The sequence below is a fragment of the Narcine bancroftii genome, chromosome 7 (assembly GCF_036971445.1).
Source record: "Narcine bancroftii isolate sNarBan1 chromosome 7, sNarBan1.hap1, whole genome shotgun sequence".
In the NCBI taxonomy this organism is placed as follows: Eukaryota; Metazoa; Chordata; class Chondrichthyes; order Torpediniformes; family Narcinidae; genus Narcine; species Narcine bancroftii.
Genome location: NC_091475.1, coordinates 39,325,141 through 39,345,455, shown reverse-complemented (window position 1 = coordinate 39,345,455; position 20,315 = coordinate 39,325,141). Strand labels below are relative to the sequence as shown.

The window sequence follows — 20,315 nt, the reverse complement described above, 5'->3', positions numbered from 1 at the left end:
TCTTATTAGTGAAACATGTCACCCAAAGTTATATTTGTGTCTTCCTTTTCTATTTTAGTGTTGTTAATTATTTTGGTTTTAGTTTTTATACTCTGGGATCTGGTGTGGCTCAGGTGCTTGGGGAATGAACGGCCGACGGTGTGGGGTTGGGTGTGGAGGAGTCTAAGGGCGACAGAGGCACAAAGAAAATGCTGTTATGACAACCCCTGGAGCAATGGCTAAAAGTATAAGATTTTCAAGTTTCAATGTTAACAGTCTGAATGGAACGGTCAAGGCAAAAAGAGTCTTGTCACACATCATGATAATGGGAATTGACCTGGCCTTCCTCCAAGAAACTCATTTAACAGAACCAGAGCACCAAAAATTAAGGAGAGGGTGGGTGGGCCAGGTGCTGGCCTCCTCGTTTGGTTCGAAAACAAGGTGGGGGGGGAGGTACCAATTCTGATCGGGAAAAGTGTTTCAGTGAGAGTGCAGAGTGTGACAACAGATAAAACTGGTAGATTTGTAATGGTACACTGTCAAATATACTCAGAGTCCTAGAACCTAATGAATCTATATGCCCCCAACATAGATGACAAAAAAATTATGCAGGATATTTTCCTGAGATTGGCAGAAGCAAAAGAGAATATTCTAATTGGGAGAGATTTTAATTTTTGTCTGGACCCTGTTTTTGATGTCAACAAAAAGAATAGTGCCATTATAGGCGGTATGAAGGAGCTGAATCTGATAGACGTGTTGAGGCGGAAGCATCTGAGGAAGAAGGACTATTCCTTCTACTCAAAGCAACATGACTCCTACTCTAGAATAGATTTTTTTCCTGGCTTCAGCCCATATAGAGGGTAGGATAATAGAAGCTGAGTACATAGCGAGGCGACTCTCAAATCATTTGCCATTAGTAGTCAAAATTGAAATGCCGGATAAGCAGAAAACTGTATATGGTGTCTTAATGCATTACTGTTAAAGAAGCCGGAGTTTTGTAACTTTATCAGAGCACAGATATCTGTTCTGTGAGGCCAACTGCACCTCCACTCCAGATAAATTCCTTTTATGGGACACCCTCAAAGCGTATTTGAGGGGTCAACTCATCGGATATACTAAAACAATAAAGAAAGAATATGAGAGGGAGGTTGGTGAATTGGAACAAGAAATTGCTCGTTTACAAAAGGACTTTCAAAAGTTGGGGTCAGAAGATTAGTACAGGGTCCTAACAAACAAAAAGATGAAGTACATTACGCTCAAAAATATAATATCACAAAGGCCAGGACCATACTACGGTCCAGGCAAAAATATTATGAACTGGGGGAGAGAGCCCATAAAGTCTTGGTATTTCAGTTGAGAACAGAACAACCTCAAGAATAATCAATGCAATACAAAGGTGGGGGGGGGGGGGGGGGGTAGGGGAATGGCAGAATCTCTTACAAACCAAAGGAAATCAATGACACCTTCTGAGCATTTTTTGAAGATTTATATAAATCAGAATTGGAAGGAAGATCCAATAAAATGGCTGAATTCCTGTCAAAGATAGAGTTGGCAAACTTGGATCCGGAAAGACAGGAAGGCTTAGATTGTCCCTTCACAGAAGAAGAAATAGTGAGTGCATTGAACCAGTTACAAACCAACAAGTCTCTGGGGGAGGATGAGTTTCCATCTGATAGATCAGGCAATGGAGTTTCATAGACTCCTGGAATCTTTCTCGACAGCAATCATTACGACCATTTTGAAAAAAGATAAGGACCCGTTAAAGCCATCCTCTAATAGACCTATTTCACTATTAAATACAGACTATAAGATAATTCCAAAGCTCTGGAAAATAGATTGGTGAAGTATTTGCCAGAACTAATTAACAAAGATCAAGTGGGCTGTGTACCAAAAAGATAGGTGGCAGATAACGTGGGCAAACTGCTAAGCATAATTCACCTGGCACAAACCAGAAATGAGAGTGGTCTTACCCTGGCTCTCGATGCAGAAAAGGCATTTGATATATTAGTGGAACTTTTTATTTAAAGTCCTGGAGAAAATTGGGCTAGGGCCAACTTTTATTAATTGGATATGGGTGCTATATCATGCATCCAAGGTGAAAGTTGTGACCAATGGGCAGATTTCTTCAGCCTTCCCACTCAAAAGATCAAGCAGACAGGGATGCCTGTTATCCCCAGTTCTGTTTGTACTGGCAATGGAGCCCTTGGCTGAGGGCATTTGTCAGGATCCAGGCATTAAAGGATTTTAAGTAGGCCAGGAGGAACATAAGACCAGTTTATTTGCTGATGATATATTGATATATTTGACAGACCCAGTAAGTTCATTGCCCAAGTTGCACTCTACTCTGGAAGACTATGGGGAGGTCTCCGGGTACAAAATAAATTGGGATAAAAGTGAGATTATGCCACCTACGGGAGTGGATTATAGCCAATGCAAAAAAAAAGTTTCCTAAAATGGCCCCAAAATGGGATTAAGTACCTAGGAGTCAAAATTAAACAACCTATATAAGTTAAACTATACCCCCATGCTGAAAAAGATTGAGGAGAACTTAAGTAGATGGAGGTCCCTGCTCATAACCTTGTGGGCAGGGTCAACTGTGTAAAAATGAATGTGTTGCCAAGACTTCAGTATCTCTTTCAGACCTTGCCTGTGGCATTGCCCAGGGGGTATTGTTTCAAGCTTTGCTCTCACCATTAAGAGCATTCCTATGGAATGGGAAGGTAACCAGGGTCTCTATGGAGAAATTAACCTGGGATTACAGTCTTGGCAGATTGCAGTTGCCAGACTTTAAAAAATACTAATGGGCAACTTAGTCAAGGTACATCTCCTCACTCTTTGAGGGGGGGAGAGGTACCGTCCTGGGTAAAAATTGGACTCCACTTGGTGGGCAAGAGGGTAGCAGAGAACTTTATTTATAAATGGGATGGCAAATTATTTTCTGGAAAAATGGCAAATTATTTGCATTTGGAGTGTTATTAATCAATATTTGGAATAAAATTGGGGCTTTCTCCAAAAACACCCCTGATTCTGAACCATTTAATACCTTTGAAGGTAGGTAACAAGATCCTAGACACCTGCTGCAGGAATGGAGTCAGGTGCATAGAGGACTGTTACGAGCTGGGACAATTTATGTCATTCAAGCAGCTTAAACACAGGTATAATTTGTCAAATAAAACATTCTACTGCTACTTTCAGATAAGATCTTTTCTCCAGGACAAACTAGGTCCAACCATGGCCCTGCTAAAGTGCAGTGACATAGAGACCAGGATTCAAAGGGGAACACACGAAAATTCACTTCAGCTCAGTGTCTAACTATAGTTGGGCAGCGTTAATGGATTCCAGTTACCCTGACACTGCTTTTTCATTGTTGTGATGTCCTGGTGAAACCTTTCACTATGTTCTTCATTGACTGCACCAAGATCAGCAGGGAAGAAATCCAAATGCAAATGCCGAAAATTAATTTTCAATGACATGTTGCACTTCATTGTTTTGTATGTGCATCAACATGCGTTCAGTCTATATCAATGTAATGCATAGCATCTGTATTTGTGAGCTGCTTTTATAGCCTGTCTGCATCTATCCTGACTAAGCATGCCCAGGCCTAAAACAGCATTTGCATAGCACCTGGACAATGAAAGCAAAGTAAATGTGAGACCACATGAAAAGCCAACTGTGAGATGAGGTGAAGTGCACTGGCATGAGATAAAAATAGATTGCACTGGACAATGAAAATTTTGCTTCCTAAACACTTTTGGGTGTATTTTATGAATTTTTGGATGCTTATCACAAAAATCATCATAAAACTTTCCTACCATGTAACTGTTTTTTAAAATATAACCTGTTTTTTGGCGATTTCCTGTCATATTTTAAGTCTACTAATATATTGCCCACAAAGCAAGCAGTTTTGTTTTCATTGTAACAGTAGATCCATGAGGTGATTGCAGGAGTAAAATGAATTTTCCAATCTGAAAGATTTCATTTACACTGCAGACTGGCACAGTGAATCTATAATCCCCATAAATGATTTCACCATATCCTTCAGATATTTATATATCGCACAATTTTTATTTTGCTGTGAATTGGGGTAGAGGCAACAGGAGGACTGACTAGCATTATTGCTTAAAACCAAGATGCTGTGGAGGCTGGAAATCTGAAATAAAGCCTAAAATGCTGGAAATACAATCAGGTCAAGGCAGCATCTGATGAAAAATCATTAACTTGAAAGATTAACGCTATTTCCCTCTTTCCACACTATTGTCTGACTGATGAGTATTTCCAGCAGCGTCTGTTTTATCTTGGGAGCAATCATAATCCAAATGGATTCTTGAATTTACCCAGACAATAGGTCCGTCTTTCCACAAAAGTTAACTTGACCGTGGTTCATTTGGAATACAAAAGATCTGGATTCAGTCAATTCGAAGATCTGTAGCTCCCATCTCTGGATAGTTTTTGCATCACATCAATCACGTTGTCAAAAACCCTATCATCCTTTACAGATGGAGAGACCTATTCCTGGGGCCTCAACAGCAGTTGCCAGCTGGGAAATGGAGCAACTGGTCCTGCTACATTGCCTTTCCTTGTTTCCAGCATGTTCTATAATAAGAAAGCAGTGGAGGTAGCTTGTGGCTCCAGTCATTCTATGATCCTCACAACAGATGGAGAGGTGAGAGATGACTTTCTTGTTGTAGTGTAATAAGTTTATCTTTTGTTTATTTCATAATATAACTTTATCTACATTGGTGATGTGTCTTGCAGCTTGAAAATCAACCTTAATGAAATGCAAAATCTGATGTTTTAAGTTTGCATTTCATAAAGGATGAAATGAAAAACTCAGTGAGCTTTGACCAAATACAGTTTTAAAAAAAAACCCAATATGGGGATATGTAGATGTCAGATAAGTGAATTTTCCCATTGTTTGAGATTGCTTGTTAACTGACTGCTGATTGCGGGGCTGTTGGCGCCAATTTGAAACTTTTGTATTTTTTACCTATTTATTTTCTGCAAATTTTTTTTGCCAGTTACTTGAATTCTGTATAACGGGGATTTTACTGGATACTTTTCCTATTATGAAATGAAGGAGGTCATTCAGTTGATCGTTGATTGTTCTTGCTTTTTGAAAGAAATACTTAATCATTCTCCTTGCTATTGTGACAAATTATGTTATATTTTATATTGTATGTAGATATGTTTTAAAGGAGAAAAATTGTTTTGTTTTAGTGTTGGTCACAAATAAGCACAAACACTTCACAGCACAGGTCTCATTTAAAATGCCAGAACTCTGCTCAAGCCAGACAGTCCAGGCTCCGAGTGCCTTTGCAAAAACTTTGAAGAATGCCTATACAGACTTCACAAATGGATGTTAATTGGACATGCTGTGGAGTATTGGATTATTGTTTCGGAAAGCAACAGATGAACAGATTTGGAAGATTGGGTCTGGTGCTGCAGTCTGTGAGTGCAGTTTGCTGTTCTCAGAGGGTCATGTGGTTTTCTCTTTGTTAGAGAGGGAGAGAGAGAATTCAGTTCTACAGTTCAGCAGCAGCAGCTGGAACTGGAACATGACAAGCTGGCAAGCTTGTGGAAAAGCCCCATTTTGAAGATGGGTTGCGAGTTCTTAGTTCAGCCTGTTCAAAGCCCTTGTGGTCTAGACACGAGGAGAGAACTGGCTGTATAATGTTTCACTTGAAATAAGGGAAACAGTAAAGGAAATCTGTAATGACCTGAAGAAAGAGGTTATCAACTGGAAAACCCTGATGGGGCAAGTTTCTTTGGCAAGATACTGAAGAGGCTGATTGGAAGGAATCAGTTGTGGGTGTCCAACGAGCAACAAATCTTTCTCTGAAAACCAACAAGAACTTTCCTGAGTGGTAACCATTTACCTTTCAAGCCTGATGAAATTCATAAATGTTGAATTCTGTGCACAGTATAAGAATTGCCAGCAACCAGTGAACTTGGAGGAATGAGAAGTAAAATTGAGCTGTGAAGTAAAGAACGTTACTGAACTTATACACACATTACATACACACGTGCTTAGAATTAGAAGTGGGTTAAGTTAATAGTAATAAGTTAAAGTTTGAACCTGTTTTTATGTTAAAGAAAATTAAAAGCAACTTTTGTTTAAGTAACCATTTGTCGTGGTGAAATTCTATTGCTGCTGGGTTTTGAGGTCCTCTGGGCTCGTAACATTATCCTTTTTCCCCCACAGCCAAATATATGCTCAATTCCATATTGTCTGTGGTACCATGATTTTTTTCAGGGAGCACATTCAAGATCAGAACCACTAGTTATACAAATAAAAAATTTCTCCATGTCACCAAATTTTGCCTCATTCTTTCATGTCTTCTCTGGTTTTCAACTCACCCTCTTGAACATTCCTGAAAGCCTGTGAAATAAAATGGATAGTTTTATTTAGAAGATGGAGGAAGACAGGAAAATGACTTTTGAGATGGAAGCTTTGCAGTCCAGTGAGTAATTAGAAAAAATTATTAACTAATGTGCTTCTTGGAGACCTGGCTACTTCAGGTTGGCTGCCTGATTAATGGCAAATAAAACTGGGCATGGTATAATACTGATTTCTAACCCAGACCCATCCATTTCTCTCCTAAAATTATTTACCAGGTGACGCACTTATTTCTTGCACAGCAGTAGATGTGGTAGTGGATTGTAATGAAAAATGAGGGCACTTAAACGAGTTGGCCACAGCTATAGTATTTTGTCTAGTTCTTAGTAAAATGGTTAAAGCATGAGTGAGAGAGCAGTAGATCTTTTCTAAAATATTGCTGGGTTGAGGGACTTCATTTCTCTGGATAGAGTTGAAACGGTGGTTCGAACAGGAGGTTGGGAAGAGTTCTGATAGAGATATTTAAAATTAACGAATTGAAAGAGCGGGCAGAGAGAAACTTCCCATTGGCAGATGGGTCAATAATCAAAGGACATTGATGTTTAGTCAAAGAAAGAGCAAAAAAGTGACGTTGGAAACTGTTAGGTGTCTGAAATCTCCAACCATGGAGACAGACTTAAGTACAGTACAGGTATTTATAAAGGTGCTGGACCAACATCAAAAGAAAAGTAATTATAGGACTATGGAAAGAGGACAAGAGAATGAGACCAACTGGATTGGACTCACAAATATCCTCTTTCCATGCTGAAACAAATCTGTTAGTTTCAGTAAATTGGACCAATAAAATTGGAGAACTTTGAGTATTTCAATTGGAACAATTTTTGGTCCAAGATGTTTGAAATCACAGTTGGCATAGCAGTTAGCTCAGTGCCTTTACAGCGCCAGCGAGTAGGTCTGGACTGGTGTTCGAGTACTATGATGTCTGTAAGAGCAGCACATTCTCCCTGCATCTATGCAAGTTTTCCCCGCAGGCTCTGGTTTCCTCCCACCATTCAAACATACTGGGGGTGTAGGTTAATGGGATGTAAAATGGGCGGCACAGACTTGTAAGGCCAAAATGGCCTGTTACCGTTTAAATTTAAAATTTGTTGGACTCTGTCAGGTTAATTCTATTCGATTGTTAGCTTTGGGAACATAACTATTTTGTACATTATTTAAATGTTTTCTCAATTCTTTGTTTACTTTAATGACAGGTTTATTCCTGGGGTTCCAACAACTGTGGACAAATAGGATCAGCATCAACTATAAATCAAGCAACACCACGAAGGATAACACACAGTTTGGAGAACAAGAAGGTTATTAATATTGCTTGTGGTCAAGTATTCACCATGGCTGTAACAGATAATGGAGAGGTAATTCTTAGTTTGTGACCCAGTATGCTAGCTGGTGTTCATTATTACTTTGTTCATGTTGCTCAAGGGGTAAAAAGTGCACAGTGTTTCAGTGATATGAACTTTTTCTTATCACATTGGTATTGGGCTGAAACTAGAAGTGATTTTCTTTTGCATTAATTTGTCAAATTGACGCGGAGCCTATCCATGAACAAAGTGCAAGCCAAGGTGCATTAATTTAACTGGAGGTCTGTAATTGGTAGAAAACAAGCTGCCTCGGTACGGGGATATGCCGAAGAACTAGTGGATTGTAACATTGTATGAGCTGTAGATTCAAGACTGCTCCAGAGGCTAACAGTCCATCACAATACTGACAGAGTGATGTAGTCAAAAATAAAGTCGGATGAGTTCAAACTATCCTCTTAGGTGGATTTCAAAGATGCCCATGGCACTGTCTCTGAAAATGTGGTGGTGAAGAAGGGGCTAATTTTTCCAGAAACTAGCCATTATTTATCTCACATCTGTGGAAAGGCAACATTTCATAAATATAAATTTAGACCTACAACACAATAACAGTCCCTTCTGGCCCTCAAGTCTGTGCCGCCCAAATAACACCAATTAACCTTCAAACCCCATACATTATGGAGGGTTGGAGGAAAATAGAGCACCCAGAGGAAACCCATGCAGACACGGGGAGAACGTACTGTTACGAGCCCAGAGGACCCCAAAACCCAGCAGCAATAGATATTCACCAAGACAAATGGTTACTTAAACAAAAGATGCTTTTCATTACTTAAACAAAAGTTGCTTTTAATTATCTTTAAACATGAAAACAGAATCACACTATAACTTAACATTATTGACTTAACTAACTAACTTTAACCCCCTTCTAATTCTAAGAGCACGTGTATGTAATGTGTGTGTACATTCAGAAAAGATTTTTGTTTCACAGTCCAATCTCACTTCTCATTCCTCCAAGTTCACTGGCTGCAGGCAATTCTTATACTGTGCACAGAATTTAACATTTATAAAGTTCACCAGACTTTGGTGCTTGTAAGATAAATGGTTACCACTCAGGAAGGTTCTTGTTGGTTTTCAGAGAGAGATTTGTTGTTCCAGGACACCCACAACTGATTCCCTTTTAATCAGCCACTTCAGTGTCTTGCCAATTAAACTTGACCCCACCCCAGGGTTCTCCAGATGATGACCTCTTTCTTTCAGGTCATCACAGAGTTCCTTTTCTGTTTCCCTTATTTCAAGTGAAACATTAGACAGTCAGTCCTCTCCTCTTGCATGAACCACAAGGGCTGAACCAAGCACTCACAACCTACCTTCCAAATGGGGTTTTCCACAAGCTTGCCAGCTTGTCCTGTTCCAGTCCCAGCTGCTGCTGCTGACTGTCAAACTGTAGAACTGAATTTCTCTCTCTCTGAGAGAAAACCTGTTTTACTCTCTCTGCTTGCAAAACCAAATGACTCTCCTACATCAGCAAGTTCCTCTCCAGACAGTCAGTGGCTCCCGGCAAGTTCTTTCATCTGTTGCCTTTTTGTAAACAACAATCTATTAGTGAAGTCTCTTGGGCACTCTCCAAAGCTTTTGCAAAGGTTCTGGGGCTGACATGTCTAGCATGAGCAGAGCTCCAGAATTTTAAATGAGATCTGTTTTAAAGTGTTTGTATGTGACCTACACTAAAACCTTCCCCAATTTATCTCCCAAAAACATATCTATATCCAAATCAAGCACAACATAATCTATCACAGGACAAACTCTTTATAGTGGTAGATTCAAACCCAGGACACTGACCTATAATAGCATTGCACCAATCACTACACTGACTATGCTGCCCTCATGTCAAAGAGGGCAACTGGAAAAGAAAGAAAAGTTAACATTAATTTAAAACGAGTAACTTGTTTTCTCTATTTCCCTCTTTTGATGAAATGTTGACCCACTTTCTTTTCCCACAGATAACCATCTAACCTGAATGCTGAATGGTTCCAGCATTTATGTTTATATTTACACTTAAAGCTTAAGCAGATCCTTGGGTGGCACACTGACTGGTGGAGCCTCACAGCTCCAGCCATCCATATTCAATCCTGTCTGTGTGGAGTTTCCACATTCTTGTGACCGTGTGGGTTTTCTTTGAGAGCTCTATTTTCCTCTTGTATCCCATATGGTAGGTCAATTAGCCACTGTTAACTGCTCCTCGTATGACCTTGTGGAGTCTGAGGGTGACAGGATTGGTTGATGGAAAGATGGCACCTTTTTATCCCCACTGTTTGGTGGCTGCGAGGACTCTGGACCAAAGGACATGTTTCTGTGGTGTATGACTGACGGATCATCTGATTGTCATTGTAGTGCTGGTTGTGGATTTGTTGCACTTGTCGTCTGTAGCTTTTCCTACTTTGTAAAGTATATGCATATCAAAAGTAAGGTATGGTTGTAAGGTCTATGGGTTGTTTAGTCATGAAAGGTACTATGTAAATGCAAATCTTTCTCTTGAGATTAATTGAAAAATTCCATTCTATAACCTCAATTATAACTTTTGATTACATTGAAAAGTTATGTAATCTGTGAGAGTGGTGATGTCTTACCTTTTACATTATCTAGATCGACCTGACAGGGCTGCCCTTTGTCACCAGCTCTGTTTGCATTGTTTATTGAGCCTTTGTCAGAGATGGTTAGGCAGGATAGTGGTATTAAAGATATTAAGGTGAATTCTGATGAATACAAGATATATTTGTTTGTGGACGATGTTTTGATATATTCAACACATCCTTCGCAATCTTTGGAGATTTTACATAAACGTTTGGAACAGTATGGAGTGTTATCTGGTTATAAAGTAAATTAGGAGAAGGGTGAAATCATGCCTTTAGCTGATATGGATTATTCGTTGTGTAGACAGATTGTGAAGTATAAATGGTCTGATCGTATTAAGTATTTGGGCATTATTATTGATAGTAATTATAATTATTTATTTGTATTATTTACATTTATTGACAAAAATAGGTGGAAGGATTTACCTATAACATTGATGGAACAGGTGAATTGTATAAAAATGAATATCTTTCCCCGAATTCAATATTTGTTCCAATCTATTCCATGTAAGATACCTCATAAAGTTTTTTAAAGATTTGAATATTTTGGTGAGAAAATTTTTGTGGAAAGACAAAATGGCGAGCGTTTCATTACAGAACCTAACTTGAAAATATGTATTAGGACGTCTACAACTTCCTAGTTTTCAAAATTATTATGAATCAGTTCATTTAAAATTTATTAATAAGATGTTTCAAGTGGATAGCCCCCTGGTATGGGCTAATATTGAACTCTTCCAGATTGGAGAAAAAAGGATGGATCAATTTATTTACCGATGGAATCCTCAGTTATTAAATAGTTATAATTTACCGGTGTTAAAACACTTGATTGAGTTTTGGACTAATAAGAATGAAATTGTAGGTACTGAAGGTAAAATTTTGGCTAAAACACCTTTGTGTTAATAATCAACTTTTGAAGTTATGGGAACAAAAAGGAATTAAATTGATAGAAGATTGTTATGAGGCAGGTTATTTTATTTCCTTTCAAAGAATGAGAGAAAAATATGATATACCTTTGGGTACTCTTTTTTCTTATTATCAAGTTAAAGCTCTATTGTTAGAAAATTTTGGATGTACTTTGAGGCTTCCTAGAAGATCTATATTTGAGATTTTGCTTCAAAAGTGGTAAGAAAGGTTTTATATCGGATTTGTATTGTATGCTTTATTGCAGGCTAATATACCCAAGCCAAATGTTGATAAAACTAGAGTGAAATGGGAAAAAGATTTGGAAATATCTATTTCCCCAGATAATTGGATGTGAGGACAGTATGACTAAAATTGTGAATGTAAGATATAGATTAGTTCAATATAATTTTATTCACCAATTATTCTTGACTCTGGAAAAATAAAGAAATTTAAATATGTCACTTCAGATTCATGTTTTAGATGTCATAAAGGAGTGGGAATTTTTTTTACATTCGGTTTGGTTATGTGAGACGGTTAAGCCTTTTTAGAATAAAATTAAAGAATTTTTGGAATGTGTGTTGTAATTTAAAATTCCATTCGATCCTATGATATTTTTATTGGGTTATATTAAACCATTGAGTTTGGACTTAAAATTAGATAAATTCCAAATTGCTTTTATAAGGCAGTAGCTAGGAAATGTCTTGCAGTAACATGGAAAATGAGACTAAATTGAATATTCAATGATGGCATGTGTAGAAAAGATCGTGTATTCCTTTAGAGAAGATAACATATAATTTACAAAATAATTATCCTTTTTTTATTAAAACTTGGAGCTCATACATGGATTGGATGCAATTAAATTTCTTTTTAATAAAACATTGGTGGTGTGGTCCCAAACCATGGCACACAATTGAATGTATTGTTTTAGTTGTTTTCTTAAGCTTTCTCTTTCTCCTTTTTTTTGGGTTAGTTTAGAGGTGGGTTGGGTGGGATGGGAGGGATAGGGGGTTTTATGGGATAAAATGTGTATTTAACTGTATTTTGAATGTATGATTTATTATTGATTATAAATAAAATTTTCCAAAAAAAAGTATGTAATGTGAATCAATGATTAATATTTTGTAGCAATGTCTCTACAGATTGTGTATGATAATGCTAAAAGTATTTGAAAGGGATGAAACCGTCCTGAACTTTTAAAATTTTGTGCTTTAACATAAAGAGAAAGCCTACTCCTGCCCCTCCATAAACCCACTGTCTCAGTCTGTTGAGTTCCTTTGTTGTTAAGATTCAGTGTTTTGAATTAAAATAACTTCAGTTTCTCGCCATGCATTGGACTCTTGCCAATTTTGACAATTGGAGTTTGCGAGATTTGGAATCAAATCTTATATGATGACTGCAGTTCATCTTGTGAATGTTGTGCCAAATGACTATGCCTGATCTATACTGAGCATTGTTTTCTCACTTTACAGGTGTTTGGTTGGGGCAACAATAGCAATGGCCAACTTGGAACGGGGATCATTGGAAATCACCTTATTCCTTCTAGGTTGACTGCATTACAAGGAATTTGTATCTTGCGGGTTGGTACTGAATACTGAAGCCTAATTTGCTTTGTTCATTTACTTGGCATAACTTGGATTTTAAATTGTTCTGTTAAATCAGGGGTGGCCAAACTACAGTCCCAGCTAATTGTGGCCCATTGCCCATTTTTAAGTAGCCTAGGGTGAATTTTAAAAATAAAATGGAATATGACCCGTTAGAACATAGTCTCTCACAATAAATTGCACTGTATGTATTTTGCACTTAGTTTCAACAAGAGAAGTCACTGCCATTTTGACCAACTACTAGGCTGACCATTGAAATGATACTCATCGATGAAAACATTTACCTCAGTTTTTTAAAAAAGTTTGCCTCCATTGATTAAACATAGCAGAACCGAAAAGACGGAAAATAGCAAGGAAGTGCCGAAAATTTCAGACACGGTGTTTTTATTTGCAATGAATAGCCTATACTTTAATAGCCTATCTATAGATTTAATAGCCTATCTATAGATTTACACAGTGCATCATAATTATTAGGGTGGATACATGGGCTATGAACTGTATTCATTGAGAGTTGTGGAGGAATGTTGGAACCTGCCTTGTCCCTTTCTTTTTTTTTTGAATATTTTATTTTTGATTTTCCAAGGTTCACACTAATACAAAACAGAAGTTCAACCTTCTCAACAATAATATATTACATTATATTCAGAGTCCATTTTTCCCCACGCCCACCCCTCTCCCTTCCTTCCTATACCTAATACAACAAGGAAAAGATTATGTAAATTAAACAAACCTAAAGAACAAAAAAATTTATAGTCACGAACTCTTAAAGGAACTAAATATAAACCCAAAGTAACATAGAGTAAAATGAAAAAGAGACAAAAAAAGAGCATGTCATCTGCACCCTGACTCACTTCATTTATCTCAGTCATTCACTATTAGAATGGATTTTTACCTTTCTTCTATATGGAAGGGGTGTAACTATATCTGTGTACCTATAAGCTGCAGATAAGGCTACTATACCCCAACGAATGTGTCATATTTCTTCCTTAAATTGTACCTAACTTTCTCCAACTCTGCATTTCTGTATTCCATCGTGTAATATTTAGTTGGGAGTTGGACTCCATATGACCGCTATACATTTCCTGGCTACTACCAATTTTCCCATTGGAGGGAAACAACAGTCTTTCACTATTGATAGGCTAAAACCAGCTTTTGTCTTCCCCACTGCATAGCAGGCAACAGTCCGTCACAGAGGTCGACCACCTAAGACAGACAAACCTTTCTGCCGGTTCTGGGAGGCGGGAGTTGGGGGGAAGGGGCCATGTCGTGGCGCTATGGCAGCACTACAACTTCCAGAAGGCATCGAACCGTCTATGTGACGTTAATGCGTGATGATGTCAATGTGGGTTGGGCACGTGATTTGGGCTTTTAAAAGGTTGCGCGCATTCTGAACAGTAAATCCATTTGATTCGCTGAAGAAATGCCTTGTGGTTATTTCATCATGTTATTTCATCATGGCCACACTGTGAATATAAATAGCTTTAATTATCTTTTCTCTATATTATAAATGCTATTTAACAATTTTCCTTGCAAAATCAGAAGATAATTAAGATTAAATTGTATTGAATTATATAGTGCCTTTTTAGGTAGATAAGCTGTCTGCTCCAAATTGGCCAGAAATCCAAAGTGCCTAAAGCTTCGCCCAATTCAAATAATAGACCAGGGGTGGATGAAATCACTGACAATGGAGCCATTTGTGATGGGCCTCAGGAGCATATCTTGATACCCATGATTTGATGTGGGACATTTTTATTTATTTGAAATTATATTTTTTATGTAAATATGTGATTAATATGAACTGAATTGTGTGGGATGTATGTGCTCTGTGGTCCGGAGAGATAGTGTTTCATTGGGTTGGACGTGTATATTCAGAAGATAACAAACTTAAACTTGTGATCATGTTGGACAGAGAAAACCAGATGTTAACTTCATTTATTTAGAAGCTGACTCTGTACCTGTGCAACATCCCTCTGAGGACAATGAGGAAGAATGATGATAATGGAAACAGCGCTCCCCTGAAAAGTCCGACTGCCAACGGCTCTCGGCAGGCTTTAAATAGCCCGTAAAAGTAGCCAACAGTGTTTTATTTAAAATCCCGCACCCACAGGGTTTGGATCAAGATGGCGGCGTCTGTGCCCGGCAGTGACCACAAGGGGTTGCTGACTCCAGCGGAGCAGCTGACTGGTGTAGGGCACCAGTTGCAGGAAGAACATTCCCCACTGAGAGGGAGAAGCAGAGGAGACGACCCCAAGGACAGGTGGCCAAGATGATGGACCTACGAGGGTTCTGTGACTGAAGGACACGCAGGTGGCAAGCTGTTGGCGACTTGTGGGCGAGGAACCCACACAGCCTGAAAGCTGCTGGAGACTGGCTCATGAGAACCGGGTATCAGAGCTGGAATTCAGGGGGTGCTGGGGGCAAGAAGGGCTCCCAAAGGGCCCTGGAGCTGAAGGCTTCCTCATCTTGTTGGGTTTGGATCTGGGCTCGGGTTGCTGATGGTTTGAACTGGACTGAAGTCTTGAGTGGCTGCAGAGACTGCGGGAGGGAGCGCTGGAGGCGAATTCACAGACACTCGGTGACTCTAGAGGGACTCTATTTTGGCTGTAAGGGGTGCCGGGCAATGAAACTAGCAAATCTTTGTCTGAATTATGGCAGAATAAAGGCAATTTTGTGTAATATTACATTTCTGTTTTATTACATGATCTGATTGAATCGAAACAGGAGCTGAAAGATGAATGGCTCCTGGAGTTGTGATGATGTGTTCAGGCAGATAGTGGGAGGAAGGTGGTGTAATTGTTCTCATCCAAAGAAGTTTAATTCATCACAATCACAGAGCTTCATTTTTCTGTGTCTGATTATCTCAATATAGAAGCTTCTATTTGATTTTACCTAGAGTCAAAGGGGTTAATAAGGGTGATATATGATTAGTTGGGTTCTGCAGAGACTGAATACCCAATTATCAAATGGTGCCTGAAATTTAAAGATTCTCCATAGCGTTTCTAGATCTTGTTATATAATCAGCTCTCATTGGCCAGCAAAGGAGTTACATGGAAGGAAAAGTGAATTGATATTGTTATTTATGTAGACTACAATTAATTTGCTGTTAAACCTTTTCTAAAATTAACCTGTCTCCTTTGATTTTATGAGAGTCTGCAGGGCTGATTTACTTTCTGAATTCATGTCCAGTCTTGAAAGATCTCCAAGTCCAGGTTGGGGATTGATTTAACAGATGGTGGCTGTGACTGGGATTTGTTTTGTTTTCAGCAGTTTGTACCTTTTTGGAGCCAATGCCTAAAAATGCCCTGTTGTCTGCTTTTTTTTTACTGCATTCAGCTGAAATGTGTATTAAGCTGTGCGTGCATCTAATAACAGAAGATATAGAAATTAATTACTCTTGGTACATAGTAGATTGTAGCCTTTACTTACCTTGCAAAAGTTTACTACATGTCTTGTAGTAATTTCTATTCGTGCTTCTACACTCTCTGCTAGACAATAAGAATATATGAAATCTGAAGTGAAAGCTTAAATTATTCATTCAGAACGGCTTAACAACAAGGTGGTTTCAAGACTTCATTCTTTCTCGTGGTGGATAAATATAGATGAGTATCCTGTATTTGATGTTGGTTCTGTTGTTTTGTGGAATGTATTCTTGAATGTTCTTGTGGTCGATGAATGTTTCTTTGATTACAGATTGTCTGTGGCTATGCTCACACGCTTGCATTAACAGATGAAGGCCTGCTTTATGCCTGGGGTGCTAATGCAGCTGGGCAGCTGGGTTTTGGAAATAAAACTAACCAGATGCTCCCAGTGCTGATTGTTTTCAAGAAAGAAAGGTAACATTGATTTTTGCAAATGTTTAAAATTTAATTCATTTTATAAAAAAGTGAACTCTCCAATAATCTCAATCTTTCTGCATAAAGTATGAAGTTGAAGGAAATATTATCTTGCATAGCAAGTTGTCACGATCTAGAATGCACTACCTAATGTTTTGGTTGAAGAGGAGAATAGGATAAAATTAAACGATTAAAAGTTGCAGGTCATGGGGTGGGGGTCGAACTGTGGGTAGGGGAGTTTACTTTTCTAAAACAAGGAATATACAGATAGACCCTGATGTTCCGACTTATGATACTTCAAAGTTATGATGATCGGAATCTGTTTTGAAAAAGGTAAATCAGGGTCGACCTGTATCAATGTGGTTGCTTTTCCATCTCTGTCCAATCACCGCATGCACATTGCTTCCTACTGCCACCAGCTGCCCTCCCTCCCACCCCCCCAACAAAGTCATCATTTTGGTGCTCCTCTTGTAGTGACATCAAGGAAACGTGCTTTGATGGACGCTTTTTTAAGTGATTTGGAACGCATGTTCAGATTGCCGTCGCTGGGGAGAGAGATTGAAGAGGGAGAGAGAGCGGCGACAATCTGCTCATGCATTCCAAATCACAACGTAGGTTGCAAGGTGATGTCACTGCCCCTAGTTACCCAGCACCATCTAGGGCTCCCAGCAGCAGGGGGGATGCTGGCCTTCCGGCAGCAGTGAGGACCTGTACAGGTAGACCCCAACTTGGAATAATCTTTACTTGCAATGCAAGTCCTGGGACCAAACCTTATCATAAGTCAGTTTTTGGCAAAAAAATATGAAAAGCTGGGTGCATGTTTTAAACAAATTATTAACCTAATTCTGGGGTTGATTGGATGAAAGAAAGGTGAGATTCCATAATGTCTTGTACTCCAGTTGGAAGGAAGTGTCCAGCAGTGTGAGTCCCAGGGTGTCAAATGAGACTTCGTGGCATTATGCGATGTTTTGCAATCACAATGTAATATCTAAACCTGCAGGTGGCTACTTTGACTGTGGAGCATTTTCTCAGTAATGCTGTGGAATCTGTGTGGGGGGACAGAATTATCGAACTATAAGTTACAGTAGTAACAAATATGTTTGTCGGGCTAACTGCACAGCACAGTGTTCTGGTGTTTCCATTGGCATGTGGTAAAAATGCATAGAAATGCTGGAGAAACTCAACTGGTCCGAATCCATAGGAGATAGAGATATATTACTGACATATTGGGTGTGAGCCTTTAGACCAGCTTTTCTGTGGGTTTTTACTGCAATCACAGCATCTCTAGACTTTTGTATTTCACTCATCGGTATGTGGGGAGATGAGATGACTGACTGAGGACATGACTTCTGGGTGATTGGTAAGATAATCCTTGATGATATCTCTTGGCGGTGTCCATGGTTGGGTGTGGAAAGAGTCTCATACTCCCCTCTGCTCCAGGGAAGGAGACAGATGAGAGACTGGACTTTCATTGAGAATCGCCTATAAGAAAACATGAATATGGAAAAACTTATCACAAAAATTTTAACCAACTTCTGCATTTCTTTAGACAAAAAATAAGCCTGTGCCTTGATGGCTGGTGTTTTAGGCAGACAATTATGAGGGCACACTTCTGCTAATCTTGAGTCCCAGACTCGCTCCACTTGAGGTCTCTTGTCTTTCAACTATACAGTTGCACCAGAAAATTCCAGCAGGGTTGGAATGATGACCTGCTTGTGAAGGGTTCCTGACAATAAAGATCAGGAGATTCCATTTCCCAGAAAGAGCATTTTACTGAGAATGAAACAGTCCCATGTAGCTTGTTCAGTAACAGGTAATCCACTGTGCTGATAGCATTTCGCTTTGTTCAGCACAGAAACAGGCCCTTCAATACACCACATCCATGCTAGTCTTTTTGCCTATCTAGTCCCTTTTACTTGCATTACAATATTATACTTCATTGTCTTGCCTATTTAAATATTTGTCTTAATGCCTCCTAAATGTAATGATTGTATCTGATTTCACCACCTCCAGATATCGACCACTCAGATCCACTGTTAAACTCCTCTTTCTCACCTTGTGCCTTCTGTTTTTTGATATCCCTTCCATGTGATAAAGATTTTGACCATAGACAGTATCTCTGCCTTTTTGTAAAATACACACCTCTATCATCAACCTCAGCTTCCTTTGATCCAGGGAAAATGAGGATAGCCTATCTAATCTTCCCCTTAACTAAAGTTCTTCATCTGGGCAACATCCTGGTGAATCTTCTCTACACTCTCTTCAGTCCACAAACATCCTTCCTATATGATGGTGACCAGAACTACACGGAATACTCCAAGCGCTGCCTAATCCATCCATTTTCCAAATAGTAGTGAAGTATTGGAGTAACTGCTGGACAGCACATCTGACAATCTGGTCCTTTTTCACTGGAGTGGGTCCTGGATTTGTGACCTCATGCTTTAGAGTCTGCCATTGAACTACTGTGACAATATTAGTAATGAGAATCTGTCATTAAAGTTATACCTATGAAAGTGGTATTCAGTTTGCAGGTATCACACATTTGTAATGTTAATGCTCTTTTGAATGGAAAAGTTCATTAATATGCAAGAAAGGAATTAGAGCAGTTTGTAATGTTCAGCAGAAATTAATGTGTGCAGCTGAATAAAGCTTGCAAACTCTGCTAGTTAAAATCATGAATAGCACAGAAGATGGTTGTGGTGGTTCAAGATCAATCATCTCAGTCTCTGCAGGAGTTCATCGGGGTAGGATCCTGGACCCAACAGCCTTCACCTATTCCATCAATAACCAACCTTTGTTCATAATGTCAGAAGTAGTGGTGATTGCACAATGTTCACCACCAAGACCTGGGCTGATAGGTGACAAATAACTTTCATGTCACATAAATGCTAGGTAGTGACACCATCCTACAAGAGAAGATCCTGCTATCAATCTTTAATGTTCAATGGCATTACCATCACTTCATCCCCCACTATCCTAAAGGTTACCATTGACCAGAAATTGAACCAGGGCAGCCATAGACTACAAAAGAAGGTTATAGGCTAGGAATCCTGTAGCAAGTAACTCACCTCCTAACTCCCTAAAGATTGTCCACCATCGACAAGGCATCCATCAGATGTGTGATGGAATATTCTCTGCCTGCCTGCAGCTTAATCAATAAGCTTGTCACTATACAAGACAAAGCAACCCTCTCCATAACCAGCCAAATTGCATCATAGCAGCAGTTTGCACCATCTACAAGATACACTGCAGAAAGTCACCAAGATGCCTAAGACAGAACCTTCCAAACCCAGGATCTCTAATAGCTAGAAGGTTAAGGGCAGCAAAATCATGGGAATGCCACAGCCTGGAATCTACCCTCCAATTTGTGCACCATGCTGACTTGGAAGTATATCGTTCACCATCTCTGGTTAACATTCTGGAACCATCTTCCTAACAGCTTTGTGGGTGTACCCACTCCTGAAGGGCTGCAAGCAGTTTTTCAAAGGCACCACCATCTTCTCAAGGGCAATTAGGAATGGGCAATTAAATATTGGGTCAGCCTATAAAGTCCACATTTGAATGAAAAAGCCAATAAATTAATTAAGGCTAGAAGCAAGACTTCCTTGTGCAAAACAAGAACATTTGCCAAATGTTTTTTCTATTGGCTAATGATTTTAGTTTTACTTCATATTCTG

At 39.0% G+C, this 20,315-nt stretch overlaps 1 protein-coding gene across 8 annotated transcripts in view; it reads left to right on the top strand.

Annotated features, from left to right (window-relative positions):
- Window positions 1-20,315, top strand: part of LOC138738785 (RCC1 and BTB domain-containing protein 1-like) — an 83,740-nt gene that overhangs the window by 38,754 nt on the left and 24,671 nt on the right. For 7 of the 8 annotated variants that reach the window (XR_011341734.1, XM_069889707.1, XM_069889710.1 and 4 more), the window contains exons 4-7: window positions 4,476-4,642; window positions 7,570-7,728; window positions 12,674-12,781; window positions 16,496-16,638. Coding sequence is in view for 7 of the 8 variants with exons in the window: in XM_069889707.1 (XP_069745808.1) it covers window positions 4,476-4,642; window positions 7,570-7,728; window positions 12,674-12,781; window positions 16,496-16,638 (577 nt within the window). In the remaining variant the exon portion in view is untranslated. The remainder of the gene's footprint in view (window positions 1-4,475; window positions 4,643-7,569; window positions 7,729-12,673; window positions 12,782-16,495; window positions 16,639-20,315) is intronic. The other variant, XM_069889711.1, reaches the window with a different exon arrangement.